The sequence below is a fragment of the Hyposmocoma kahamanoa genome, unplaced genomic scaffold, assembly GCF_003589595.1.
Source record: "Hyposmocoma kahamanoa isolate Upper Pololo Valley unplaced genomic scaffold, ASM358959v1 213, whole genome shotgun sequence".
NCBI lineage: Eukaryota > Metazoa > Arthropoda > Insecta > Lepidoptera > Cosmopterigidae > Hyposmocoma > Hyposmocoma kahamanoa.
In genome coordinates, this window is record NW_020653734.1 from 512,117 (window position 1) to 525,516 (window position 13,400).

General features: G+C 36.6%; 1 protein-coding gene across 3 annotated transcripts in view; it reads left to right on the top strand.

The window, feature by feature from the left end:
* LOC113227695 (protein daughterless-like) overlaps positions 1-12,596 on the top strand; it is a 215,993-nt gene extending 203,397 nt beyond the window's left edge. For 2 of the 3 annotated variants that reach the window (XM_026460672.1, XM_026460671.1), the window contains one exon: positions 12,010-12,596. In XM_026460672.1, the coding sequence (XP_026316457.1) occupies positions 12,010-12,261 (252 nt within the window). In that variant the 3' untranslated portion in view covers positions 12,262-12,596. The remainder of the gene's footprint in view (positions 1-12,009) is intronic. The other variant, XM_026460670.1, reaches the window with a different exon arrangement.
* The last annotated feature ends 804 nt before the right edge of the window (positions 12,597-13,400 follow it).

Here is a 13,400-nt window from a genome sequence, read left to right on the forward strand (position 1 = left end):
AGCGAAAGCAAGCAAAATTAGACAGTACTGCGATGACACTACAATTTAAATTCAACGTTTTAGCTTTTTCATATTCCTTTACATGTCACTACGTTTAAATAGATTGACTTGGGACATTTTTTTCGTGGTTTTTGTATTACACCCGTCGTCCATTTATTTGTAAGTCAATGGATAGAACGAACGAAATACATCTACATTAAGACTTAAACAATACTCATAAAATCCAAATGTGGCATCATTTCCGCATAATTGAGGATGAGTCACGCTGCGATCCAGCAGGATCTCATTCCCATGACGCGCTGCGTACGCGCAGTGTTTCCTGTTACAATACAAGGGTGTAAGTATATGCGGCGTTGAGATTTAAATACTTTTGGTATATTTGACGGCAGATTTGGAGTTAAACACGCGAAAGTTCTGATTTATTTCCCGACAGAACTAATTTCAACGAAACGATCTTAGTTTATATGGATTCATAATTTATATCGTCTAGTTTCGTTTGGGGCTAGGCCAGCATGACGCTGAAAAGGACTTTGATCAAAATTTGAGAAAAACATAAACATAATTGACTGTAGATCATGACGATCGGTGATGGAACACGTTGCGATGAAACCTGCGCGTCGACGAAGGTTTCAGCCAAATTTGGTTTTAACCAAAATATAAATGAACAAAAAACTAACCAAAATTATATTTAATTGCATTAGAGCTCCTTGTGAAACAGTTCGTCCAGGGAAGTACTCCCACTACCCTTTGCTACCGCCAAGCGGTAGTAGCACATGAGACTTGTCAACTTATGTCTCAGGGTGCAGTGGCCGTGCCCTTCACTGTAACTGTTATGGACAAGCGTGTTGCTTACCGCCAGGCGCCGTATATTGTACCGTGCCACTGTGGGGCACTGAAGTTGCCCTTTACGTCGGAAGCTATGTCCTTCCGACACTAGCCCCGAGAGCTAGTAGAAGACGACCTAGACATCCTCCAGTCCTCCAGTCTCCAGTTTCTGGGAACTGGAGAGACGCATCGTCGTCGAAAAGTGGGCATGCCTTACAACTCCGCCACCAGAAAGGAGATTTGGTAGTAGACTAGACTTTAGAGTCGACGGCTTAGCGGTGGCAAACGTTATTTGCGCTGTGTGCAACGGGAAATAAGAGTGCTTACAGCTGGATGCAGAAAGTCAACGAGACAGTACTCCTGCGCATTAACACTTCACGCCAGCTGATGTGGACCATCAAGAAGCGCAAAGTTACATATCTCGGTCACGTGCTTCGACACGATAGATACCGACTGCTTCAACTTATAATGAGGGAAAGGTTGAAGACAAGAGACGCACTGAAAGACGTAAAAAGTCGTGGTTACGCAACATAAGGGAGTGGAGCGAAATCACGAGCGCGGGACAACTGCTTCGTTTGGTCATGGACAGAGACGAAGAGAGAGAAGTAGTAGAAGTAGAAGAAGACCTATCTGGAAAATAGGGTCCTGTATGTGCACCTGGGGCAGCTCACCCGACGCCATTTGAGATCCGAATGACGTCCTTACAAACGGACTAATCTAGGGTTAGATTACCTGACTGAGAAGATCCCTGTGCGGGCTTGCCTGCACAGATTACAGTGCCCTTCCCGTATAAACAAACTGGTACTTGCACAGGTTTTCCTTTTTGAAGTTCTGTCTGTCATGTGTTATGATTCTTCTGCTACTTTTAATATCTATATTATACACCTTATGCCGTAGAATTTGGTGGCGTTATTTTGTACACTGTACTCACTGGAGTTTGCAAATAAATTGTTATTATTTAGGGTGTCTATTTTTGATTCTCGCCTCTCCCATGGCCTAAAGTTTATTAACCTGTACCATCATTGTGAAAAACCTATAAATTAATATCAATTACATTTATTATTTTGGGTACTTATTTTAAATTCTACGATTGACTTTGAATTTTTAAATAAGAAAGGCGGTATTCTCCGGCAATGGTACAGCCGGCCGGGGTCAGGAACTCAAGTTCAAGAACCGACGAACGACACGTAATTATTATCATTATTATTAATGAATTCAAATGTGAACCATCTCTTCGAAACTCGGTCAGAGAAGCACCAGTAACTTCTTAATTTACAACTATTTATGGTTGGTTTAAGTTTAACGGCATATCTAATACGTTATTATCATCTAACGGATATAACTCAAACGTTTTGATTTAGAAATTGGGAGCCGGTTTCGTAGTGATTTATTTTTTAGAAGAACTGAAATGCGTTTTTTTTAAGTCGACACAATTAATGGGTTCGTCGACATACTTACATTCATTCAAAGTTTATCGGAAAAGCAGGGTTTCATTTCATCATCAACTCATTTGTACGTCCCACTGCTGGACACGGGTCTCTTCTTAGGCGAGGGTTTAGGCTATAGTCCGCCACTCTGTCTTCCGAGAGTTGTAAAACCCTTCTTCCACGTGCAAGTTTCATCACAATGGTTTTCCTTGAATGAATTCCGAAAACTCAGACGTGCTAGCCCGGATTCGAACCCACGGCCTTTGCTTGAGAGGTCAGTCATACAGTCAGTCATTAGGCTACCACAGCTACATTATATTTACTGATACTGAAAAGTAATAAGAATAAAATTGAAATAAAATTTCTTCTTTTTTATTCAAGAGTCCGTGGTGTTAGTACTTAAAATAAATAACAAGCAATACAAGTTAAAATCTACGCCCATAAGATGCTAACCTAGATGTTGTTACAATGTTTAAGCTACGTTCCGTTATCCGTCGAATAAGCTTGGATATCTTATGAAAAAAGTGAATTCACCAAATTGTGAAGTTTGTAATTGAAGACGTCCAACACTTGTTGGCAGAATGTACCAAGAACGAAAGCCAGCTACAACTACTGATGATTCTATTACATTTGAACCGCTCCAACAACAACTTCTTCCAAGGGATTCTGTTTGAACCCTTGTCAAAATATAGAAAAAAATTATGTAACATGGTAAATCGGCCATAGTTAATGTAGTACTTCTAATGAATTTTACTATAAATTGTATGACAATTAGAATAAGGTTATGATAGGACTGGCATGTTCGCTAGAACAAAGGTCCTAAAAGTAACTGAAGATTAAAAAAAGATGCTAACAATAGTAAATCCTCAAAAATGCGTGGAATAATTCCACAATCTATTTGCCAAGTTATATTGAAATCGGTACCGGAAAGTGCGCGAAATCGGATTCACCCCGTGCTTTTCCACCCTCTTTTTTTATAACATCAGTGACGGGACGAGCAAGTCGCGCGCGTGATGGTAAGCCACGCGCCTGTCCATAACAGTTACAGTGCCACTCGGAGCCTTAAATTGCAAAGATCTAAGGTGCACTACCACTGCGCCCGTCACCCTGAGACATAAGTTGCGAAGTCTAAACCGGAATGCAGTAATGCTCACATTATTAGTAGGCAGTAGAAATATGTAAGGTGGCAGTACTACCCTGGACGAACTCTTTCACAAGGAGCTCTACTGCTACTAAATAAAAACCCTTAGAGGGGGCTCAAATTGAAATGGGACCACTACGGATGTACCCTCTATCCAGCGAAAAAAATTACACATGCCTGAGTTATGGCGTAATATACATACAAAAAAAACATTCCAATTGAGAATCTTTTTTTGAAGTCGATTAAAAATACACGCGTTCTGCGTGTGAAGTGTTATTTAATATTGACGTGTAGAGTATCTTAAAATATTATTTAATATGTTACGATAATATACTTGAATATTTAATCAATAAAAATTGCCACTGAAATGGGACAGAGAAAACTAATGTGAAAATTACCCAAATGCAGTTTGGTTTGTCCGATCTCTTACTATAATACAATAAATTTAAAAATAAATAACTATTTTTGCGTTATTTTTAACCGACTTCAAAAAAAGGAGGAGGTTTTCAATTCGACTGTACTTTTTTATGTATGTTACGCTACAAATTTATGAACCGATTTTGACGATTCTTTTTTTGTTGGAAAGAAGACCTCAGTATTGGTCCCACTTCAAATTGAATAAAATATTCCACCTCTAAGGGTGGCAAACTAGAAATGGGTCGGTTTTGCGCACTTTTCGGTAACCGATTTCAACAAAACTTGGCAAATAGATGCAATTCCACGAACTTTTAAGATCGGTTTTTTTTTATAAAAAATAATTGAATATCAAATAAGATATTAATTAATATAATAAAAAAAATTAAAATACAGTGAATAGCGACATCTCTCGCCAGGGCCGGTAGCTGTAAAGGTATCTAACTGGGTGATAAAACTTTCATAGATTTCTCATACATGGCGCTACGACAAACTTGGTATAGCGTCTGGCACGGTATTCTAGAAGACATCGGATCGAATCCGGCCGGATCGAAGGAATTTTTTTCTAAGTTACAATTATTAACATTTTATTCATAATTCACATTATTTTTTAACACCATGTATGACCTCGGGAGCTCAGACGTTTGCACAGTTGGCGATTTTGATGAGGTCTTGCATTCGATATCCGATAGAACCAATACAGAAAATTGAATTCAAAATTATTTCTGGTATGAGTCCTTTAGGTACTGCCAAGTGAGTTGACTTCATCGCTCTGGTACTCAAAAAAAAAATCCCTAGTTTGAGACCAGGTTTTGAATGTAATATTTTGAATTTCAGCTTACATGTTTCAGTTATCCACATATTGCTTTATTTAATACGACGAACACCTTTCTGTTGGCAGTTGTTGCTCTATATACAGGGTGCTACCGAATGGTATTCAAATGTTATGATGTCCTTGACGCTGAACAACTTTAGCCAGGAATTAAATTATATTCGAAAGAAAAATACCTTTTCCATAAATTAGAACAAAATCTATGACAGAAATATACAGAAAAATGATAATTTCTTTTTGTACGTTACAAAAATTAACTGTGTCACGGACTGCTTAATCAACAAAACTCTGAAATAAAAGAATAAAATTATAATTAATATTAATAATATACTGCCTCTACATTCATTTAAATTTCATTGTCTGTCTGTTCCAGAAATACACAGTTGTGTACATAGAAATGTACACAGTAAAAGTATACTTTTAGCTCTATGGTCAGTATGTGTGTTATTTGAAATTTGAACTTGAAAAAATATTAGTATTATATATTATACCTATATTTTAATAGTATCAAGTGACGGGACGATCAAGTCGTGCGCCTGATGGTAAGCTACGCGCCTGTCCTTTAAATAGCGAAGATCTGATGGACACTGCCACTGTGCCCGTCACCCTGAGACATAAATCCCATGTGTCTGTAATTTCACCAGCACCCTTACCCTTCAAAACCGGAACACAGCAATGCTAACATTACTGCTTGGCGGCCGAAATAGGTAAGGTGGCAGTACTTCCCTGGACAAATTCTTTCACAAGTCTCTACTGCTACTAATGCCCTACTACTATCATATTGGCTTTATTATACATTGTATTGAAAAGGTATCTTCATATTTTAGTGTTTCCTGTCACGACTACTTACCAGAAGACGCCTTAAAACCAAAATCACTGAGACTTTTACCTTTTCTTGGACACAATTTTTAGCCATTAAGTTCGTATATGTATTATGGTGACGTATAAAGCCTTTTTATTTATTTTTTAACTCCAACTCATGACCGCAAAATAAAGACTATAACCCTTATTTGCACTCTGTTTATAAATAATAATAATATCGCAACACCTCATAGCCAAATCAGAATTCTAGATACAACGAATTCTCTTTTGTTTGTTTGTTAAAGCGCTAAGTATAAGCGCAAGCGCATACCAAATGTAGTGAACAATAGAACCAGATAGAGCTTTGAAAAACGGCACACGGAGTTATGAAATCAAGTACCATTTAAAAAATATTTAAGACGTAAGTTTTGACACAATGTAAATAATCTAATGTTACATTCTTGTGAATAATTTTCTTTTTCTTCTTATTTGAGAGCTAGGCTTGTCGGTGCCCTAACTTTGATTTCCGTATACGATACGACATTATCTTTTTGCCTTACCTGATCTAAATAACTTTGTCTGGGAAAAGACTTCTGTCTCTCTTTTCTTCGATTTCCCTTCTATGCTTCGAGATGACAAATATCATGACGTTACAGATGCCCAAACATCTTTTCCGTTTGGTTCTTTATTGTCGTCGTAATAAGCTTATTTTTTCTTGCACAATTCTTAACATTCCCTCCATTCTTCTCCATCATCGCATATTAAATGAATCTAAGCCTTCTCTGTCTCTCTGTTAGTATTTTAACAAAAATCCGTGGTATTAACCCATTTAGCTCTTTTAAGTATTCTCGATCTAAGATGTTTAAATTAAATATTATTATGATAAATATATGTCGAGCTCTTAGCTTTTCGCGATTTTTGTACATAGAAATGAAACTATTTTTTCGGATCTAAATCGCTTATGTTTGTTTTTTTTTTTCAAACAAACCAACGTTTTTGCCCCCTTATAGGTCCAATTGTCACGGCTTCTCTGCACTACGCCAATCAAAAATAACTTTTTCCATACAATAAGAGCGAAAAAGAATTTGTGAGCTTCGCGTCAGGTATCTGAGCGGAAGCTGAACGCGCAACGTCTTTTTTGCTCTTATTGCATATACAGAAAGCTCAATCCGTCATAACTGTGGTGAAAGGGAAGTCAGGACTAGCATAACACAGGATTTACGTACTTTGTGCTCCTGTGTAGATCTGAGCTCTATCTTCGATCATTTACTTGTATTTTGTACATTTTGGTAGATACATAATAACCATACCTCAAATCAAATCAAATCAAATCAAATCAAATCAAATCATTTATTGTGTACGCACGTCTATAAGGTCTTATTTAACATTGTTGTGTCAGTACGTATTGCCAATTTTACGGCATACAATTTACATAATTAAATTAATTTAACAGTATACTACTACATTTTAATTACAAAATGTCAAATCTTAATTTTAATTCTTAATTATATTTATGTCACTCACACGTAAGTTTTGAGTCAAGATGCCATTTTTTGCTTTTTAACTTAAATATATCCTTTTTTTATCCGACTATGTCAGAAGGAGGGTTATGTTTTATGTATATTATAGGTTCCATAATTAAAAGCAAAAAATCACCTAGTGTTATGTTTACTTTCAGACATAGAACCTATAATATGCATAAAAAATGATGTATTTACGTTAAAAAGCAAAAAAGGGTATTTTGACATAGAACAACTCACGTGAGAGGTGTCGATAAATGTCCTTATTATTATTCAGATTTTAATTATTTCGTAAAGGGCGCTAATAAAATATCACCCTACACAGAGTGTAATCGTTAAGTGTGCCCAGGCGATTATTCCATAAATATAAGAGATATCAAAAGGCTTTAAACTGATATCGAAAGTTCGTTACCGAATGAATAAGTCGACATCAATAACTTTTTATAAATAAAGCTAGAAATATCCAAAATTTTAACATTAAAAGGTCTTATACATTTAATATGACATTCGTAGAGAGGCTTAGTTTTCCTACTGTAAGAGGTAAAAATAAGTTAACAGAAACCGATACAAATAAAGAAATAAAATTATCTTTTAATTGAATAAGAATATAATGGCATAGTCAGTCATTTGGTCAAGTGTGAGTTATCATAAAAATTAATAAAAATGATCAATTTTTTTTTAGTGCTGATCAACTCCGTTTCATGTAAGGACCATTTCATTGTATGAGACAACAAAAATCGGGACAGCAGGAGTTGGTAAAATTTAATGGAATGTGTTTTATACAAAACGATTACATCCCGTACAATGAAAACTTGTATAGTTTGAAAAATTATTTAGAAAAAATATTAAAGTTCCGAGGTCGTGGTTGTAACTTAGCCGACAATTAAGGTTAAATTACTTCAACTTAACAGAAGTTTCTAACTTGTTTTCTGAACTTGCAGTTAAAGAGAATAACACGTAACAATACTACTGGTGTTATTGAATTATTAATGCGGTTATTATGTTTCGAAATTGTTTTTAAAAGGCAATAGAACGATAGAACAAAACTAAGGCACAAAATGGCCTGTTCTCATAATGTCAATATTTAGATTTTTGTGTAAAACTACAACATCGAGTATATAACCAGAAATAGAGACGAAATGTCATTTAATTTGTTTGATAACTATTCTATTACGGTGACAACTGCGCTCCGATTGGCTAGCCCGAATTCGAAACAATTGACGTATGTCGTCAACTGTTTCACTTCAAATCGACCAATTAACTAACTTGAGCTTTGCTATAATGGACGAAAATTGCAAAATTACATATTTAATATTTACTTACCGATGAAATGTGATTTCGTTTGTTTTGTAATTAGATGTTTTGCTGCTTTTCCCACATCACTGATTGCAACAGCCCCGCATTGTTGTAGATATTATCTTTATTACAATAAATACAGACATTTTTGGAATATACGGAGACGTACACACAGGTCAGTTGTTGACGCTGCACTATTTCAGCTTTCTAATTTGTGATTTCAGCGCAAACGAGAGTTGATATTTAAAAGTGATATAAGGCCCATTTGCCTGATGAGTTGCCATGATGGATGCCCTTTATTTCGTCACTATTTCTGGTTATATACTCGATGACTACAACAAATACATTACGGTTCGTGCGACTTGTGTCAAAGTCAAAAAATAATTTATTTCGTAAAGTAACGAGTAAGAAACTCTAGGGATTGTTCTTTTCAAACAAACTTTAATGTTATGGAATAAATACACTTTGAATCAAATTTGTGTGGAATCTACAGCCATGTCGTCTTTCTATACATCTTTACCTAATACGTGGTCTTCCATTTAGTAATGACTCTTCGGTTAAAATACTTTTAGCGTAATAATTGCGGTTCGTATAAGTTCCGAAGCCGAGAAATGACGGTCCGAAATGTCACAGGGATCATTTTACCTCCAGGCGTACAAGCGATATTAGCATTTTCTCGGATTCCAATTGGACTTAGTGCACTGGCGACATCCGAAGTGGGTACAATTTTTTTAGATTTGAACGAGTAGGAATCGGATGCAGTGGACATAAGCGCTAAGTATGTTTCTTATCGTCATCATCATCAATCCATTATATATCCTGCTGCTAGCTACGGATGCTCTCAAAGGGGAGCTTTTAAGGTCATAGTCCACCACTCTCTTCTACTGCGAGTTGGGGACTTCAAGGTTCGTGAACCGTATTCGAAATACAGGGTTCGTCACAATATTTTCATTCGCCATTAGCGAGAGTTTATTGCTGTAGTGTGTAACGAACAAGTCGTGCGCCTGTTGATAAGCGACACACCTGTCTATAGCAGTTGCAGTGCCACTCAGAGCTTTGAAGATTTTAACACTGGCTTAACACAACACAATTATTATATTATATTATATAATTTTACCTGCACCCGTCAAAACCGGAACGCAGTAATGCTTATATGGCTGCTTGGCATCAGAAATAAGTAAGGTAGCAGTAGTTTCCTTGACGAACACTTTCACATTGAGCTCTAGGCTACAAAAAGCTGCATAATACGCGCTGTCGAATTTCTCGACTTGCACAGATAATCTATGAATACGGCCAGCGACTCTATATGGCAGAAGCCATATTGGTACAGCACCTGAAATGAGTCATTTCATACGTTTTTGGGTACGTTGGGTAATTTTGTTTACGATTAAGTGTCGAAGCAATGTTTATATAACTTAAAAGCTGTGGTAATTGGCCACTGTAAATAGAACAAAGGTAAACAAATAAACGTACGCAGGTGCGGTTTTGTTTTTTTTTTTTCGTTGAATTGTTCGGTTCATATTGCGAGGTGTGGTGATGGCAGATGCAGTATAGCCGTGTATGCATATGCAATATAACCGTATGATAGCCAATTGCGGTGGCAAAAAAGTCCACCGTAAATGAGTGAAAGGGCGTAAGGGACAATTCGTAGATTTGTAGTGTAGAGCACGTGTTATGTGAGCACAACTGTTTTAAAATATTACGTCCTGTTGGAAATGAAACTATTTTTCGCGTATATTTGTTTTTCAAACAAACCGACGTTTCGGGCCCTTTACAGAAAAAAACAAATATAAACAAATGTACGCGATTTAAATCCGGAAAAATAGTTTCATTTCCTATGTGTAACAATCGCGAAAACCTAAGAACTCGATATATTACGTCCTGTTTTAAAATTGAATTTTAAAACTTTTTTTTATAATATCAAGTGACGGTTAACAAGCCGTGCGCCTGACGTTAAGCTACACAACTGTCCATAACAGTTGCGGTACCACTCTGAGCTTTAAATCGCAAAGATCTGAGGAGTAATTTCAATTTCAATTCAATTTAAATCGCAGATATTACTGCCACTGCGCCCGTCACCCTGAGACATAAGTTGGCAAGTCCCATGTACCAGTAATTTCACCAGTACCCTTACCCTTCAAAACCAGTACACTGAAATGCTCGCATTTCTGCTTGGCGGCATTAATAGGTAAGGTGGCAGTATTTCCCTGGACGAACTCTTTCACAAGGAGCTCTGCAGCACATAATACTTAATACTAATTTGAAAATAAAAAGTCGTTGTAATAAAAAGTAGTCGATTGTCATTGTTTTTGTTCGTTTGTAATTTTCTGTTAACTAATTCAGGTTTCTTGAGGGGTTAGAAGTTTTTGATAATTTCGTGAACTTTATTTGAAAGTTTTTTTTTATTGATTAAACTGTGGTTTAGTCAATGTGAAACTTTTATAGTTTTTTTAAATTTTAACACAAAAAAAAAATGTTGTTTGTTTAAGGATTTCTATCAATAAAGGTCGAAGTCGAAAAGGACACAGACCAAGTGGTTAAGGGTAGGGTTAGCTAGATGTTGTTATTGTTTTTTCATAGCTATGTTAGGTCGATGTTGAGTCTAATTGTTGTTTATTTGAATATATAAAAAAGTTTCTTTATTTAGATTCCTAAATTTCTATCTTTCTAAATTTTCTATTTAATTTTTGTAACAGAAAATTATTATTAATAAATTAATTAATTGAGAATTAAATTCAATTGAATTAAAGGTACAACTAACAATTAATTTTATTTTAAAAACTGAGTGTTCGCTTAAAAAGTGGCACGTAGCGCATACATCCCACTGCTAGGCACGGGTCACGCGTAGAGCATACTGTTTTCACAAATATGTTTCAAAAATTAATATAAACATTTAGACGGCCTCCGCGATCGAGTGCCTTGCACACCGGTTTTCACGATGTCGCCATCTTTGAGTTCCCGGTTTCAATCCTCGACCGGGTCAGTGTAGAAACTAAGTTTTCTATATTGTCTCGGTTCTGGGTGTTTGTGGTACCGTCGTTGTTTCCGATTTCCATAACACAAGTGCTTTACTTACTTTGGGTTCAGAGCTACGTACGTGATGTTGTCTAATGTTTTTTTGTTTGTTCTGCTAAATATTCCTTTAGAAACTCCTTACAATACCTTTTGGGAATAGATCTTACAACCCCCAAATAGAAATCGAACGTTCTCTCGACTAGGCTATCGCTGCTTTCTATACCAAAACCACAGTGAAATCTAAACTCGAACAACCCACACTCGTGCCAAAATCCAGACAATAGCCAAGTCTAGACCTAATTCGGTCTGGTTTCACAACACTAACTCAATAGACTTATAATAACCATTTACAGATTACGTTTAACGTTGACACGATTTGTTGTTAAACGAATAATATAACTAATTATTTAGACATTTCTTTACCTCAAACAAAAGTTTGTATTTTTATTTTTTATATATACTATAATACCAAGCGACGGGGCGAGCACGTCGTGCGCCTGAGGGTAAACGACACGTTTATCCATAACAGTTTCAGTGCCATTCATAGCTTTAAATTGCAAAGACCTTAGGGGCACTGCCACTGCGCCTGTCACCCTGAGACGAACTCTTTCACAAGGAGCTACTAAACCTGGCTGAGTGAAGAGACTTTCATAAGTTCTCACAGGCAAATAAGCCATTTGAACCTTGTCTATGTGAAAAGTATAATGCATGTCTAATTTCTCAATTTCTTTGTTACAGTATGGCAGTGATGAATTCGGGCACGATTCACCCTCGCGCTACGCGTCGCCCAAGAGCGCAGGCCCGGCGCAGTACCAAGAGCCGTACTACGCAGGCGAGTGGGGCGCGCAGTACTACCAGCCGCCCGCCGCGCCTGCGCCCGCGCCTCCCTATCAACACGACCCTTACGCTTCACCAGGTGAGATGTTAAGAAAAGTTGAGAAATTACTGTTGGTACAGTTCAGGGTTGCAGCGAATATTAGCATCGGATAATCTGCACAAATTATAATATCCACATCCGCATCAGGCCCTGTACCCTCGTTCTCCGTCCGAAACAATTATTTTCAACTACGGACGGATGCCGGGCGGAGAATGTTAGTAGACCCCCAGCATTCATCATGATATTCATTGCGTATGGTCAAGTCATGACATGACCTAAAAGGCGACACGCTGGAATAACTTACAAACCTTCCATAAAGCCGAAAAAACAGTTCAGCTTTTGTTTTTAAAATATAACTTTGATAAAATTCCAGAACGAATAACCTTCCAGAAGATTAATTACTTTGTTAAAAATGTCACAAAATCTTTGAAATAATATTTTATTACAATACCAAATAAATTCAGAAAGGATGTACATTTTTCGCTTTTTTTTTATATACAATAAAATCAGCATTCGCTAATGTTAAGGGCAAAAATCAACCTCCACATCAGCTTTCGGTGATGTTTGAAAAGCCTGCATCAGCAACAACCCCGGTACAGTTACAGCTATTGTAAAACCATAGACAATTAGGTGTATCTGCTGCTTTTGTGGCGCATCAAAGCTTGCCCCTTGGAGCGTAGGGTTCTCACATTGTTGTTTTAGTTGTACCTACAGATTGTAAACATAATGTGGAAGCATTAATAGTCTAAACTACCTCAGCTCAAATTAAAATTTTTGCTGTACTAATACGATTCATTTTGCTCGGGTCGAGCAGCAGGGACACTGGCTTAATTTCAGAATTAATTTTTTTACAAACGAAATTATAGCCGTTTGAAAAATGTATACATATAGTGTAGTACCTGTACGTGTTCTATTTGGTTCAGTTGATTAAAAAAAAACCCCTTAGTATATGTATTTAAAGTACGTATTAAATACAGCGGTTTTCTTGTAAAATTTCAAAAAAAGTTTTTTTTTCTATTGTGAAATGTTTAGTAATCTCCATACCGTATACCGTTCAGAAGTGGGATTGACCATTGAAAGGTACGGAAATCAGTTTAATTCGAAGGCAAGGTTTACAACCAAATAAGTTTTATTGTAGATCGTTAAAATAATTATTCACACTTATAATTTTAAGTATTTGAATATAAAGAGTATTCATTTTTACTTAATTTTCTCGTCAGCCAATCGGCGGCCGTTTCCGCCACATCCCACC